The sequence below is a fragment of the Onychostoma macrolepis genome, chromosome 07 (assembly GCF_012432095.1).
Source record: "Onychostoma macrolepis isolate SWU-2019 chromosome 07, ASM1243209v1, whole genome shotgun sequence".
Taxonomy (NCBI): Eukaryota; Metazoa; Chordata; class Actinopteri; order Cypriniformes; family Cyprinidae; genus Onychostoma; species Onychostoma macrolepis.
In genome coordinates, this window is record NC_081161.1 from 21,851,293 (window position 1) to 21,869,075 (window position 17,783).

The 17,783-nt window shown below is 35.7% G+C and overlaps 1 protein-coding gene across 1 annotated transcript; it reads right to left on the reverse strand.

Moving 5' to 3' along the window:
• Positions 1–2,053: 2,053 nt before the first annotated feature.
• On the reverse strand, positions 2,054–17,501 carry cdh5 (cadherin 5). Its single transcript, XM_058783202.1, has 13 exons — positions 17,442–17,501; positions 14,458–14,888; positions 11,534–11,758; positions 11,033–11,315; positions 10,734–10,856; positions 9,716–9,883; positions 9,434–9,612; positions 9,022–9,278; positions 8,784–8,920; positions 7,643–7,755; positions 7,442–7,544; positions 5,783–6,025; positions 2,054–4,777 (listed from the first exon to the last, which is right to left on the reverse strand). Exons 3-13 carry the CDS (start codon positions 11,756–11,758, stop codon positions 4,293–4,295), a joined length of 2,316 nt encoding a protein of 771 aa, XP_058639185.1. The 5' UTR covers positions 14,458–14,888; positions 17,442–17,501; the 3' UTR covers positions 2,054–4,292.
• Between the last annotated feature and the right edge of the window lie 282 nt (positions 17,502–17,783).

The window sequence follows — 17,783 nt, forward strand, 5'->3', positions numbered from 1 at the left end:
AGAAATTGGGATTTACTGTACTATCATGAATGGGTTTTCCTGGTGGAATCTATCCTAATAAATTACAGTTATTTGATGTAAGCAAGCAAATAAATAAATAAATATATAAATATGTAGCCTACTTTTTATTCAGCAAGGACACATTCAGAAAACCAAAAGTGACAGTTCAAAACATGAAAAAATCATAACGGCCACCAACATTTAAACAGTTCTGTTTGTATATATATATTTTTATATGTTTAATATTAATGTTTATAAATTATACTTAACCTATAATAATATATGCTGTAGAATGTTGCACATTATAGGTAGTTAATTGGTTAGCTGACGTTCGGGAACAGGGCCACGCCCCAAACAATCACATGACTTTCCAAAACCTCCATATATCGGGCCGCCTCATATCGTACTGTTTATCTCTTTCTGTCGAACCCACCTTTCCCACCCCGAGTCTCTCTGAGCCATCAATTCTAGATGCCCTGATAAACCTGACCATCATCCCATTAACTCTACCCTTCATCCTCCTCTACTCTTCCCCAACACTCTGTTCAACTAACTATTTCATAGCTCGTTTGTGGTGTGGTCCTAGTTAGTGAATAGTTAATAACACCAACACATTAAATAATGTCAATGAATTGAACTTCATTGAATTATTACTGAAGAATTATTGAAGTATTTTTTGTGGATTAAAAAAAAAAAAGTTTTGAATGAAAATATTTCAAAATGTTACTGTTGTTGCTGTATTTTGGATCAAATAAATGCAGACTTGGTGAGCCTGACACTTCTTTAAAAACATTACGAATCTTACTGTTTAAAATCTTTTGACTGGTAGTATATATATATATATATATATATACTGTATAAATACTGTCAACTTGTTTGCTCTCTCTTTGTCTGATCATTGTGTTGCTCACGTCCATTTGTTTTCTCGTGCAGTTTCTGCTGTCTCCCATTTTCCTGTGTTCAAGTTTCCTGCCACTGTTTTGGAAATTTTGGATATTGCACCCACGACGTCTTGACTCTTGTGCTGTGTTGTTTGCTTGTTCCTAAACTGGTTTAACTGCACTTGCAAGTGAATCTCAAGTTATTTTGTGTGATAGTTATATTCTAAATAAACTACAAACAAAAAAAATATATACATTTCTTTTGGCCTCACATTCTTTCTTGTAACTCTTCCCTCTCAGTCACACACCTGACAGAAACGCTCATTATGCAGCTCAGTATGTGGGCTTTTGTCTTCTCAGGTGTGAATCACAGCAGGTTGATCTGTCAACCCAATCTCATGAAAGTGCATGTAGATGATTTTCACATCATTTTGAAGCAAAAACTCTAGGTTTCAAGGTCCAGTTCTCAAAAGAACAAATATTCTGTATGTGTTTTATGGCCTTACTCAAGTGATTTAAAAATTTTAGTTTTTCACTAACCATGCATAAACATTGCTTTCTCAAAAACACAATCATGTACATGCATGTTGCTCACATTTTATTGTAGCCCAGTTTGTGCTGATTACTGTGTTATAAGACTTTAGCCATTTATATGTTTATAAGCAACTGAAAAAAGCACAAATGTCAGGGCATGTCAAAACTTCTCCAGGGCCCCAAAACACCCTCAGACCCCAGAGGGTTAAACAAATAAATGCAGACTTGGCGAACATAAAATACTTTTTCCAAAGAAGAACTCTTGAACAGAAGTGTAACTATAGGGCTACTGAAGATAGGTACTGGGTTATACAAGAAAATGATGATGATAAATTGCAGTGTGATTTATTTAGATGAATATGTATTTGATGATTTTTTGTCTATTATATTGCATTATCTCTGTGTTCATTGTAAGAAAGCCATTACGTTGTACATACTATGAATGGTCAAGTCTGCAGCCTCAGGAAGTCCCAGCTGGGTGTCTCACAGATGTGTTAGGCGTGACATCACTGTGGAATTTCCGCTAACGTGCCGCTATCTGTGTGATCTGTTTGTCTGTGCGATAAACTTCAACTCAAGGCACCCTCTGCTACCCATAACATTGGTTTAATGAGACACAAACACTCTTCACACACACACACTGTTCAGCAGAAGACATTTTGTCTTCTTTATTTTTTTCTACACTTTATTTTATATTAAGGACACTAAACCTATTTTATGGAAGTTTATTATTCAAATACAAACTTGGCAGTTTCAAAACAGAAAACAAAAAGAATATTTTTAACAATAGCAACAATAGAAAAAAGGCACATATTTTTGTCCCTCTTAACACACAGAAGAACCATATACTGAAATGTTTAGTCTGACTGCCCAACACTGACATCTACTGGACCTTCCCAACAAATCTCAGACACTTTTGTTCGATAGGAATAATGTTCATTCAACACACTACGCACTTTAAACTGGCCATAATGTCGATAACCGCTAATTCAAAGCATACATACCTACATGAAATATGATAACAATAATGAACAATCACATAGGCTATCAAGTGAAGGCCATTTTAATTACGATTCCAGTTTTTCTCGAACTTTCTGTACATTATTTTACTTGAGAAACATGATGGGTCCATCATGAGAAGATGTGCAGTCTATCTGATTTTCATTTACTGTAATAGTCTTTGCCCACTAGTTACATACATTAGTGATTGAACATCTAATTCTACAACCAGAATAACACATCATTTTTCATTAAAAAAAAAAAGAGATGAAAACCAACTAATTAAATTGTATGGTGAAAACAAGAAAGAAAAAGAAACATTCAAGAGCAGCACCGTTTGTCTTGAAGGACAATGCCTTTGTGACCAAGACAGCTTTTATATCGTTCTTTAACATTTTCCTGCTCTCCTAAGTTTTCTTTCTTTATCCCTCCAAGACGACAAAACAGGAAAAAGGTTTCAATCTGTTCCTTCACTTAAAAGATAAGGGAACAGGAAGTGCATTTCCTTGTGCTCATACAGACAGGAAGTTGACATTTCAGTGACGGAGCTGCTCATGTTTAACAAGACAGGAGAAGAGTGCTTGGTGTGTAATTCCCTACAGGAAAGGGAGAAGGTGGCTTCCACATATTGTGCCTGTGGTTAATGGGGAAACAGGGTAGAGTTTGTGCACAGAGGTAAATATTTAAGGTATAAAGATGGTTTACAATTTTTTCAATGAAAGGAGATCCTCTTGTCTATTTAGTCTTGAATGAAAGACGGACAATATTGTCAAGACACTGGCTGGCCCGCTACATATTTTGGTTTTAACTATCATCAAAATATTTAACAAGTTAAATGGCGCTGTTAAATATATAGCCACGCTTAAGTTTTGATTCACTTGGTATTACAGTTATTCAGACCACTTCTCGCATTTCAACAGGCATACAACTCACTGCATGTTTCCTGAGACGTTTGCAATTGCCTTATAATGGTGGACCTTTGAGATTTGGCCTTTACTCATAACAATCGATGTGCTGATGATTCCTGTCAAATAAACTTGGAGTAGCCTTTAATTCTTTCAATGTACTGTTATCACCACTTCCTTTGTTGCTCCCATGGCAGTACAGTAGTTTTCCTGATGAGAAGAGTCTGCTGAACAATGCTGGCTCCGCGATTACACTGACTATGAATCCAGAAAACACTTGTATACATAGTAAAAAAATCATAAACTGGCACACTGAGGATTTCTAGGAATACAAGATGCAAAAAAAAACAATGTTAGAAAATATTAAGGACAACACAATCTCATCGCTACTTGTAACTTTTAAGTTTGGTTGCAAATTCATATTATTTGTATAATCTCAGTTTTATGTTACTGGTTAGGTTTAGGGGTGGGTAACATTTTTGTATTTTCGTATGAATCTAATCATACAAGTTCATACGAATTCACCACCAAGTTGCCAAAACGTAAAATAATGATGTTTTCTCATGAGATTGGGTTGAGTAATACAATACACGCAAAAAGAAAAAAGAAAAAAGAAAAAATCCTTCACAAAATGAACACAGATATTTTGTGTCAAAATGAAATCAGATTTGCTGTAAGGATAAACCAGAGAGTTTGTCCAACGCTGTTTTATACAAAACCCACCCAGACAAAACAAGTCTAAAAAACCAAGGCAAGTTTTTCTACTAACTTACACTAATTCTATGAAAATTACAAATACAGTAGTGCTCATCATAATGTCATAACAATGCATGAAGGAAACAAGCATTGGCACTTGTTTATCCCTTTCTTAAAGGGACCCTTACAAAAAGTCCCATGAAGAGAAGACAGCAGTCTCATGCTGATGTGTCCTCCTAGGACGATGGCTACCTGATAACCCTGGCCTTCAGTAGGATCAGTCGGAGCTATCAGAGTCCGAGCCGTCTACTCCATAGAGCTGAGCCAGGGTCCTGAAACGAGGTCCCCACTCATGCAAGAAGTCGTAGTCCAGATTGGACCCACTGGAGGATGAGTCCAAAGAGCTGAGGGAACCGGCCAGGGATTCAGATCCCTCATAGCCGTAGATGTGTAAAGTATCGTAGGGAATCCCATCACGGTCGTGGTCGGCCTCATCCTTCTTCACCTCGATCATCATGGCCATGTCACCCTTACAAGCAGAGGGTTTCTTCACCACGGCGTACAGCGAAGGCCCCGTGCTGGGCCGAAAGCTGCTGTCGTGACAAGCAGAGGACAGGATGGAGACGTCATAACCATTAGTGTCCATTTCTCCACCGCCTTCCTCGTCATATCTCACCAGCTGCTCGTGGATCTCGCCACAAGACTTACTAACCAAAACTTCCTTCTGATAGCGCCTCCGCAACACAATGAGGATGACGATGACTAAGAAGATGAAAGAAATACACAATATCAACATTCTTTCTTTCTTCAATCATTTTAACATCTTCCTGGTTTATTTGTGTAATGTAAACTCATTATAAATTTTGATTGACAACACAAGTTTCAAACAGCATTCGTTCGTCTATAAATAAACAAACGAATGAAACAAACATAAGGTGGTGTTGAAAAGGAAGTCTCTTATTATCACGGGGGTCTGTGAACTTCAGAATGCTTCGACACTTCTCGTCTGTCTGATGGTGTGACTGCAGATCAGTGGATTGTCTTAATTGTCATCACTCTCGCCTTGTTTCTCACATCTAGAAATGCAAGCGCAAACCTCTACTTTGGAAAAGGTGTAGAGACGCAAGCAAAATGTCATCTCACACTTTCCGGAAAAATAGGTAATCTGTCACTGAGGTGATACCTTTTTAAATTGTACTTTTAGTATGTTAGGTGAAGTAATAATACACTTTAAGCTACTAATATGCACCCTAAAGTGGTAAATAAGACAAAAATATGTACTGGGTACTGCCCCAGTGACAGCTTTTGCATCCTTTTTTCTCATCATATACAGTACACTAACTAACTATGACAAGGAAAATATGGAACTAAGCGACTCTCTTACATGCTCTTATTTACAGCGTTCAGTACCTGGGTTATTTATACAACCAGACCACTTAAAGGATCTTAAGATGGTGAATAAAATATACAGAGTCTCCACTTGGGAAATTACGGAGAAAAGCCTTTCCTCAAAGAAAGGATTTAAAATGCTCACATGTATCATTAATATAACCATGCTCCTGTCAGGTCATGAATCCTGCATAATCTGTTTTGCTGGGCTTGATTAAATGATGTGTTTGCTTTTCTAAAAATGTGTTTCTTTTTTAGTTCTTAAAAAAAAAAAAAAAAAAAAGGAAAACACTAAGGGAGGAGTCTTTGGCCTTGCATGGTTATCTTTGTAATAGAAAGAAGAAAAACAAGTGAGATGAGAGATACGTGTAAATGTACCCAGGATGGTGACGATGCAGAGAAGAATGGCTAAGAGGGCGCTGACGCTCATTCCCGTCCGGGTGTAGGCCATACAGTACTCCACCAGTCGAGGCGTCTGGCACGTGCACACTTTAATCTGGAGGCGGTCAGTCCTCTTCTGTTTTGGTGTCCCTCCATCAGTGATTTCGATTTCTAGCACATGTTCCACTGAGTGCTCGGTACTGAAACCGCCTTGCTTCAGCATTATGCTCGCAGTGTTATCTACAACAAATGTTAATAATTGAAGAGAGTCATTAATTTCGCTCTTATTCAGGGGAAATGACTGACTGTGTATGCCACAGGTGCAAGCTAACAATTTTCATCAGCAGTGCTATTGTTGTCATTGGACTCTGCTTTTGTTTTCTGTTGATGCTTGGAGGGAAATGTAGCTGAGATTCTTGTGACAATTCAATGCAACCAGGCCTAAGAATATCCCATTTCACACAATAGTAGGAAGAGTAAATCTTCACTTTGACATTCGTGTGGCCTACATTGAAATGCTCATCTAGCACATTTTGAGGAAAGTCAGTTACAGCTGTAAAAAGCAACATTCTGTCGTTGATGTAAAACATGGATAAATACATGTAATTATTTTATAGATTACACTTATGAATTGTGAATTTTTTTTGCATGTTTTTGAAAGTGCTCACCAAGGCTGAATTTATATATCAAAAATACAATAAAAAAACAGTAACATTGTGAAATTACTATTAGAATTACAACTAAAATAACTGTTTTCCATTTTAATAGCTATTAAAATGTAAGTTATTCCTGTGATGGCAAAGCTGGATTTTCAGTCTTCTGTGTCACATTATCCCTCTGAAATCATTTTAATAAGCTTATATATCATAACTAACTAACTATAAGTAACTTTGTAACTACATGTCAACTAATTCTCATTAACTTGTAACTACATGTCTACTAACTCTCAGTAGATTAGGTTTAGGGTTAGTAGACATATACTTGCAAAGTTTCTCATAGTCAGTATGTTGTATGTTGTGGACCCATCAAAATAAAGTGTTAGAAGATATTAAACAAACAGTCTATTAATACTATAATGACTGCTAGTTGACATGTAGTTGCAAAGTTACTTACTGTTAATGTCTAAAGTGGACTATCAAAATAAAGTGTTACCAAAAAGCCCAAGACATTTTTTTTCATTCCAGTTAGTGCACCTTAACAAACTACTTTGCTTTCCTGTTTCTGCCAGTTTAAAATAGTAAACCATCATATTAGTTCATTGTACAGCTGTGAGGAAAGAAACCACAGTGTTCTGAAAATGTTCCTCAGTCTGGCACATTTAGAACATGGAGTGTCAGATCATAGATTCATTGTGCATGGCTGCTGCTTTTAGAAAGCTTGTACCTAATGCATTTTACAGTATTTTGGTGGGTTTCGTCCTATTCCTTTTATGCCTGATTACTCTACGAATAAGCAGCAGTTAGTTTGCTCTGGAGTAGACAGAGAACTAAGGATAAAGCAGTCTTAATATCATTCATGAAATTGTACCTGCGCTGAAACTAGATGTTTTAAATTCAACTTTACAAACATTATCCTATATCTATAACTATAACGGTAGAGTGGCTGATTCAAGTTGATTAGAACCACTCCAACTGTAGTGAACATGAATTAACTCACTTCCATTATCATGAAGGGAAAAGTTCAAGCTGGTTTTTGCCAGAGTGAAACTGATCCTGCTTGAATTTTCATCTTTGTCGGAGGCACCAACAGTCCCAATGATCTGCAAGAGGGTAATAAATGAAGGATTATGAAAATACATAGCTAAAGGAAAATCATTATAAATTTGTTCATGTGAAATGTATTCAAGCGACTCCTTACTGTTCCAGGTTGATCACTCTCACAGATATACACGTGGCTCTTGTTAGTTAGTTCTGGTGCGTTGTCATTAATGTCAAGAACCTTCAGATTAACCAGCGCATAGGACATTAGACCTGAGGATTCAGAGATAACCCCCCACCCCACAAATTTACTAATGATCTTTATCATAACAATGATGACCATACTAATGATGAAGATGCTTGTTATAATTTAAAAAAAAGAAAAAAGATTTGTCTGTGAATATTGCTGTTACTTGGCTGGGGTTATTTGGTAAATATGTAAAGACGTTTTTACTACAAACTTTTGCTACAATATTAATTTCTAATTAAATCAAAGTACTCTTGCAAATACATGTAATTAGCACAGCAAAACAAAACAGTTCCCAAAAGTCACATTCTGTTGAATTTGTTGAACCAAATCTTTGATTAACAGATAATTTAGCACAAAGCTAATTCAGTGAGATTGTGATCCCTCCAGAATATAAATAAGACTGAAATCACAACTAAAATCACATATTTTGGAAACACAAATACTAAAGGTTTAGACACACTTAGCTGAATTAATGATCCTCATGGTGGTAAATACATTTTTAAATTTTTATTTAAAAGCTTATGTTACAATTTGTGCTGTCAAACTATTAAATAAAATATTTTGTTTATATAATATATGAGCGTGTACTGTGTATATAAATACAAACACATGCATGTATATATTTAAGAAAAGATGTTATGTTTATATATTAAATATATTTATATATAATTAAAATATAATAATATAAATATATAAATGTATATACATGTAATTTTTCAAAATATATACTGTATGTGTATGTATTTATATATATATACACATACATAACAAATAAACACAGTACACATACATATATTATGTAAACAAAATATTTTATTTTGGATGCAATTAATCGCAATTAATCGTTTGACAGCACTAGTTAAAATTCCATTTTTTTTTTATTACAAATATAAATTAATAGTGCATAATATGAATATAAAACACTACGTATTCCCTGAAAAATAATCCACATAATTCACACATTAATTTTATCTCACAGTTTTTAAACCTTCAGTATTTTTGTAAAACGTGGGGAAAATGAAGGTGTTGTGAAAGCTTGATTATATCCTACCATTTGGTGTATTCTCCTGAGCTGTAACCTGGAATGTGTAGGAGGGTTTGTCCTCTCTGTCCAGTTGCTTCTTTAAGGACAGATGTCCTTGTACAGGATCCACAGCTACAGGACAGTTTGGGTCTTCAATAGAGTACCTAGAGTGATCAAACGTCAACATTAGATGAAACCATTTTGATCTGTTTACATAACTATAACATTTATGACAGTACAGCAAAATAAAAATCTCTGTTTATACCGTATTTTGTAACTGTTTTCATCTGGATCCTTTGCTGAAACAGCTCCAATGATTGGATTCTCGAACGGGCCCTCGTAGATGCTGAACTTGTATTCAGTTTGGTTGAAAACAGGTGGTTCGTTAACATCAATTACATGGATGAAAACTTTGGCTTTCATCTGCAGTCTGGATCCTTGGTTATCTGGAGATTCAGACACTGTGTACTCTGACACATCTACACTAAACTTGTGCATCTTCTCCGTTTCATAGTCGAGAGGCTGTGAGTGATTAGGAAAAAAAAAAGAGCAAAACAATAATTCTAAAGCTAAGAGATAAAATGTCAACTTTCAATGAAATCATTAAAAGCATTGCTCAGTCTTAAAAATTCAAGTTGCCTTGAAGCTTGTTTAGTAATGAAGCTTGAAGTGCTTACCACTTTGAGGCTAAGAATTCCATTTTTCTCATTATTTATTTTAATGTCAAACACATTAGATTTCTGTTGTACAGTAATAGAAGGATTTTTGTTTTTTATCTCGTCTTTGTCCTCCACTTCTAATATGCCAATTTCATATCCAGGTTTGCTGTCTTCTTTTACATTAAAATAGTATTCTCCTAAGGAGAAAAATACTTTCTGTTAACAATGATTTGAAAAATAGTCTAGTCTAGCATGCAGTGTATTTGCAAAATTTAGTTACAGCTTTTACAGTCAACTTACCCTTTTTGAAGGTGGCAATGTTGTCATTTATATCAGTAATGTTGATAGTCACAATCGTAGTAGCAGAATTCCCAGTACTAACGTCTGGCATGTCTTTGGCTTGTATGGCAATTAGATACTGACTCTGTTTCTCTCGGTCAAGGCTGCTTGTCAATGTTCTGATTACACCTAAAGACAAAACAAACAAAGACATTCATAAAGTTACAAAATATATCCATTTCAAATAGTGCTGTCAAACAATTAATCGTAATTAATCACATCCAAAATAAAAGTTTTTGTTTACATAATATATGTATGTGTACTGTGTTCATTTATTACGTATATATAAATAGACACACACATACAGTATACAGTATATATTTAGAAATTATTTACATGTATATACATTTATATTCTTATATTTCATATTATATCTAAATATATTTAGTACTTAACATAACACATTTTCTTAAATATTTACATGCATGTGTTTGTATTTATATATACATAATAAATTTACACTGTATACACACATATATTATGTAAACAAAACTCATTGTGGATGCGATTAATCGCGATTAATCGTTTGACAGCACTCATTTCAAATAAATGCTGCTGAACATTCTCGCTTTTGAATTTTCTATTAATCAAAGAATACTAGGAAAAATGCATCACGGTTTCAACTAAAATATTAAGCAGCACAACGGTTTTCAACACTGATAATAATATGAAAAGAAATTCTTGAGCATCAAATCAGGATATTAAAATGACTGCTGAAGGATGTGACACTGATGGCTGCTGTAAATTCAGCTAAAATGATTAGATAGATAGATAGATAGATAGATAGATAGATAGATAGATAGATAGATAGATAGATAGATAGATAGATAGATAGATAGATAGATAGATAGACAGACAGACAGACAGACAGACAGACAGACAGAGACAGAGACAGAGACAGAGACAGACAGACAGACAGACAGACAGACAGACAGACAGACAGAGAACTTTTATGACCCTAAAGTTTCTAATTGCAAACCTGTATTGTTGATGTTGATGATGTTGAAGAGATCTGTCCCATTCAGAAGTTTGTACCCAATCATTCCATTTTGAGTGGTGGGATCATCAGCATCAGTTGCCTTTACTGTCATTACTATAGATCCTAGAAAGATAATGTGTGCAAAAAGTTAAGCATAAAATGAAATAATGTTTTCTGGCTGTTTTACAGTACTGCAACAAAATCCACATTTCATAAATCCATCAAGGTGTACTACATAATAGTTTTTCAGTCCTACTTGTAAAGCTGTCCACACATGGACATCGTGGTCACCCTGTTACCTGCATTAGAAGATTCATTGATGGATCCTGAGATTTCAGGTGGAAATACAGGGATATTGTCATTAATATCCATGACCACTATTACAAATGTATCATCCTTGTCAAGCTGTTTTTTGGTTTTAGAGTCAATGAGTGAAGCTGTCAGATTGTAGAAACTTTGCTTCTCCCGGTCCAACTTTGTATTGACAACAATATCCCCATTGTCATTTACAGTAAAAGCGTCATTAGCACCTTCTCCTGAGAGGATATATCTTGCAGATGCATCGAAAAATGTATTCTCTAGCTAAAAAGAGAAAGGAATGGGGGAAAAAGTATAGAAATAAAAGCAAGCATTACAACAAATATTACAATAATCCAAATATTTTGTTCATTATATCTAAATTTACATAGTAATTCCTCAGAGTACTCTACTTGAAGTATCTGAGTTTACTTTAAGCAGTATATTCAAAGTAGCACTATCTACATACTTTCATTAAATTTATCATTGTTTAGACCCTTTACCTTTCCAATTTTTTCAGGAGGGTTTTTTGGAGGCATTTCCTCATTCACATAAAGTTTATCCCATTTCCAGTCTCTCTTATGCCTTTGAAGCACTCTGCTCGGCATGGATGGCGTTTTCAGAGCTTGGTTGACATCAGCTCCAACGCTGAGGGTACATAAAACGACCAGGACACCTGCCCAAAAGCCAGGCTCAGTCATCTGCCTGCAGGCAGAATGTTTCATCATCTGTACACCATGTGAATGGAGCAAAAAAAACAAAAATATATAAATTAATTCATGCCTTTCAAGATGGTTTCTTCACCCTCACAGACCTCAGTATGTTTAATGTTGGCGAGAAAGAAAGAAAGAAAGTCAGTTGTTATCTCTGACTTTGAAATCCCTTCATTAAATTGTCTGTCTCATTAGGGTTTCTCCTGTGGCACAAACTTTCGACTGTATTCTTCTGAATGATGGGAAACAGCACACTCTAACTGTGTGACACCGTTAAAGCCCACTAATACATTCCCTAGCCTACTTCACTCCCATCCCAGATAACACGCTTTAGCTTGATGGACCATTCTCATGTTAGACTCATTTAGACGATGATATTAAGATGAGGTGGATTATGCTTCTTAAGTGTTCCCAAATTGCTAAATCTTTGCTATAGGGCCTCATAAAGTCTTCCACTCAAAATGATTACTTTCACAGAAGCTATAAAACAATGGATTCAGAACTGTATGGGCAGCACATAATATACTATGCTAGCTATACTTTGAGCTCATTTCTACTCTGATGTTCCTGATTATTCATGCCTGTTTTTCTACTTCTTTTTGTTTTCTCCAATCAGGTTAAGGGCAAAAGGGAAATGTTGCTCATTATCCAATCTTTGGTAAGACTTGAAAGAGTTATTCTACAAATTCTCTCTTACAAAAGAGTTAAATATAAATAAATACATAAATAAATAAATTGGCACAGTCATATAATAACTTTAAATATTCTTTAATCTTGTGACAAATAATCTTTTTTCATAAATGGACAGAAGTTACAAAATGACTGTGACATTTGTCTAATGTTCTGGCAAGGGTCTCTTGAATCTTTAATAATAATAATAAAAACATTCTAATGTTAACAACTTTTATAAGTTAGAGTTATCTGATCTTTATGTTCCCAACATTTGCACAAAAACTTTCCCCATAACATTCCCACGTCCCATCACATTTATACATCTTTTTTTTTTTTTTTTTGCTGGGTAAGTACAAACTAAATGTTCTGTTGTAAACGTATATGTCAAATGTCCCAGTACACTACTTTTATTGGGCAAGCAGTGTTCCATGAGTGCTGATATTTGATGTACTGTAACAGCACCACCTCACCTGGCTGTGTTTGTTCCACTAAATTCCAACTCTTGATTCTGTTTGGCCTCTTCTTGTTTTTGATGCCAACTAGCCATATTATATTTGAATTGCTGGTTACTAAATATTAACTTCTTGATAATTCAGTCAGCAACTCTGCTCATGTTATATTGGAAAATTAAAAATAAGTTTTTTAATTCTAAAGTCCCCTTTCCTCTCTCTTTTGTCTTTCTAACACACACACACACACACACACACACACACACACACAGACATATATATATATATATATATATATATATATATATATATATATATATACATATACATATACATATACATATACATATATATATAAATATGTGTCCCTGCCTCTTCAGTCCAGCTTCAAACCCCTCTCTGGAAAATCATATACATATACATATACATATACATATATATAAATAGATTATAGCAGATAATTTCCATTCAGACAAGTCTAATGTAAACCATCAAATATTTCTCTTCAATTCCCCACCCACCTCTCTCAGCAAAAAAACAAAACAAAAAACATGTTTTTTTCAGTACAGTGCTATCAGCTTTGAAGCTGAGACTCATTGTAATCTCAGCACATTGACACCGAAGCGTGTTCAATACAAATTATTTTCAACATTTGACATTATTGAAAAGCACACCATTTCCACAGCAATTGTTGTTTCAACCAGCCATTTGAAAGGCTTTGCGTGTATGTGTGTATGTCTATGTGTGGGCTTCAGATTAAAATAGGTTTAATCACGGAGCAGCTTCCAGCAATCTGCAGTCTGCCTACTCTCTCCTCTAGAAAATTCAGCCTGACATACATCAAGTCTCCCTTCCTTTATCACACGTCTTCAGTGTCACAAGTTCCAGCAACCTGTTAAAGATGTCACTGTCTGAAGTACATGCACTGCACCTGTTCTCACCTCTGACTCATCTGGTACACCTCTCTTCATTTAAATTCTAAATATATGTGTCACATAATGTCAAGCTCACGGCTGGCATGTTTTATATTATTTACAGCCTGAACTGTGATGATTTACATAACCTTTAATAATTAACAGCACCGACTTTCATTCTTCGTATGATGAGCACTGATTTCTACATCTCTTAAAACATTATTCCTACAGTGGCATATGGGATGAGACATTAAGAATAACCTGTAACTGCTGTGCTGTTTCAAGAAAAAAACAGGACAGATGGTGCACAGATTTAAAATAGTTTCTTTGTTCCTAAGTAAAATGTTACATCCATATAAGTTCAACGTCTTCCCATGCGGTAATCAGTGTTCCTTGGGAATTTCCTTCCTATTAGTCCAGGAAGCATCATTCAAATCAGACTTTTGTTTTTTGGTGAGAAATGTTACAATACACATTAAAATTGAATTAAAACCAAACATACACAGATACAGTATATATTATACAGTTATACAATATATGTAATTATTTCAACCGAACATCATAGCCTCAACTTAAAAAAAAAAAAAAAAGAAGAAGAAAAAAAAATCAACACACACACACACACACACATAAATATATATGTCAAACATTTAAAAAAAAAATACAAATCATCACCTACCAGAGTTTTGGTCCCTTCAACAGTCTTCCTCGATTCGAAAATCCCTTCAGTAAATGAGTTGTATTATATCCTCCTCAGTCTCAGGTCAGTGGTGTCTGTTTCCAGCTGCATGTGAACCTGTCTGAGCTCCCACAGAGCTGCTCACTGGACAATCAGGCCACTCCAGTGGCAAAAGTGATCAGCCCAGCCCAGCAGTTCCTCTGGCCGCTTCCTGTTATTGTCCCTGCCTCTTCAGTCCAGCTTCAAACCCCTCTCTGGAAAATCAGATAAGATTCGCAGCCCCCTGACCACCAGTAGCTCTGAGAGGCAAGCGGAGCATTACACCGCTGAACGAGAGAGAGAGAGAGCGAAAGAGACGGGGAGCGATTGCGACTGGGAGAGAGCGACTGAGGGGGCCGGAGGTGGGAGATCATTAAGTTCCAGCTCGCTTCCTTAAAGAGGAGAGGAATGCAAAAGTGATTTATTATTCAAAGCTATAGAATAAAGAGCATGATAAACAGGTTAACGGAGTTAAAGTAATCCAGAGAGATTTTCCTCAGAGTGGTATTAAATTTTACAGAGGCTGTGACTGTCATATCTGCCTCTGTGATCTTGCCTAAACTAGTAAGTGAGAAAGAGGCGGGTGGAGGGGTCTAGTCGTGCGTTCAGCGGAGGGTTGAGTTTAGGGACTGGGACTTGCGGCGGATGTATGTATCTGTCAGAAGTGCTTAGTGTTGTGCCCCATTGATCTAAGTGGAGAGAGTCAGTTTAGTAGGATTAGTTGCATAGAATGGCCGAGCCGTTTTGACAGGGGACCTAAGATAAATACCCCTGGGTGCTTAGACAGAGAGGCAATTGCTGAAGTGCAGCCCTGCTTGACATTTGCTTTTGTTTGTTTGTCTGCTCCTTGGCTTTTGTGAGGATATTCTTATTTCTTTGAATATGTCTACTGGCCTTCACTTTGAAAGACGTGGCTGACAGACTCTCACGACAGGCCTCTGGTAAAGAAAAATTGGTCTGACCTTTGATCCTTTTTTTTAGCCCTTGATCAGAACGCCCTGCTGAACTTTTGTTCAAATTTGGTTGACTTTAAATCTGCTTCCTAGCTTTGAAGAGTATTACTTGACCTCATTTTTTAAACTAACACATGAAAGAAAAAAAAATCTGATTGCGATAAGGGGAAGAAATGTTAACATGTTTCATATTGTGGTCTTGAAACTGTTTCAAAATGGCATGAAGTGGAAACCGACTGGTGTTTCATGAGTTTCATTATCCATTAAAAATAATAATACTGGTAATAATTAGCCCAGTGATGAACTGGCCACATGTCCAGGATGCACCAGCACCCCCTTAAACCCTACAAAGGAAAAGCTGATGTGGAAAAATAACAGATAAGAATAATATATATATATTAGTGCTGTCAATCGATTAAATACTTTAATCGCGTTAATCACAAATGTGTTGAAATTAGGAAATGCATGACAAACTAGTTTAAGGAAACAGAACCTTTCACACTTCCGCCAGGTATGAGACATAATCCTTATTATTCTTTTATCATTATTCTTTTGTTTTTATTTAGCCATTTTCAGCCTTTATACTGGCAATAAAACGTTTATACGTTAAAACACATCGCTTCAGTCCCAGTATACATTTACCCAACTATTATCAAAAGTATTTCTAAATAAATACAACAAAACATTTTCTTGCATCCTCACGTGAAGTATTATGACAAATTGCATTATGAAGAAGAATTGGACCTGTTCTGCAGCTGCATTAGGGCTAATATTAGCATCATGCTTCATAAGACAATTTATGAGATTAATAGTACACTTTTACTCAGAACTCACTTCAAACCACCATCGAGTGTTTGTAATAACTTCCTTTTGCGATCACCAGTGTTGGGCAAGCTACTTGGAAAATGTAGTGAGCTAAGCTAACAGTTACTCTTCTTTAAATGAAGCTTAACTACACTAAAGCTACAGCCCTGGGAAATGTAGCAAGCTGAGCTACGGCAACATGGCAAAAGTAGTTTACTACATCCAAGCTATTTAAAAAAAAATAAAAAAATTCTATTGAACCAACATCATACCAAGTCAATGCTCTCTCAGTGATCAATAAAACGGTCAGTCAAGCAGATAGACAGACATGTTCAGTTTAATTGTTTATTCAACATCTGTTCCAAACCAATTTGGCAACACAATCAGTGGGGCACAATCAAGGGCCGGATTGACCTCAAATTGTGACATAGGCAAAATTAATTTTTTCTGCCGGCCAGAAACCTCCTATTGGTAGTTGGTATTGTGGCTTTATTGTATACAGATACACTTATATAAATGGCAACACTTCACAATAAGGTTCAGTAGTTAACATTAGTTAACTAGTGTAGTTAACACGAACTAAGAACGAACAATACTTCTGCAGCATTTATCTTAATGTTAATTTCCACATTTACTAACGCATTATTAAAATCAAAAGTTGTTTGTTAACATTTGTTAATGCACTGTGAACTAACATGAACTACCAATGAACGACTGTATTTTCATTAACATTAACAAAGATTAATAAATACTGTAACAAATGTATTTTAATGAAATCGTATTGTATAGTGTTACCATATAGATGTCTAGGCCTACAGATAGGCTACGTTTATTTGCATTGTTGCATATGTCATTAGATATTAATATAAACATTTCACCAAGATCAAGTTCAAATACAAAGCTTTTGACCAGCAAAGGTTTTTTTTTTTTTTTTTTCTGACTTGTGTCCCATTTTCCCCAGGTTTCTGTCATTATGTGGGCGTTCAGTTTTTTTTTTCTGTTATTTGGCCAACGTATCATATTATGAAAGATTCAGCGCTGTGCACGAGCTATTTGGCTGTGACTTGACAACAAATGCTAGACTAAAACTAGAAACTCTTCTCCGCTCCTCAAAAAAAAAAAAAAGCATTTATAAGTGTTTGAGTAAAGAAACCGCTGTACTTATTAAACCAACAGTTCTTTATTTACCTTCAGACTGCAAACAAGCTGAGATGCTCCAAAATGTGCGCCGCACTTCATTGATGAGAGAGGCGGGAGGAATAATGAGGTTTGAGGAGCCAATGGCGTTACGAGCTTTAGTGTCTGTGCCGTCACTTACTGATCCAGGATCAGTGATCCGTAGCTGTTATATTCATGATTTGAGCTCGAGTTTCAGAATGCTTTCTTTGGAAAATGTAACGTTAGCTTTTGTTGACGCTACCGCGCTACTTGATCAAAAAAAGAGCTTAACTACTGAAAAGCTATTTTATTCAGAAAGCAGTGACGCTACCGACACGCTACTGAGAAATGTAGTTAAACTACTAGCGTCAC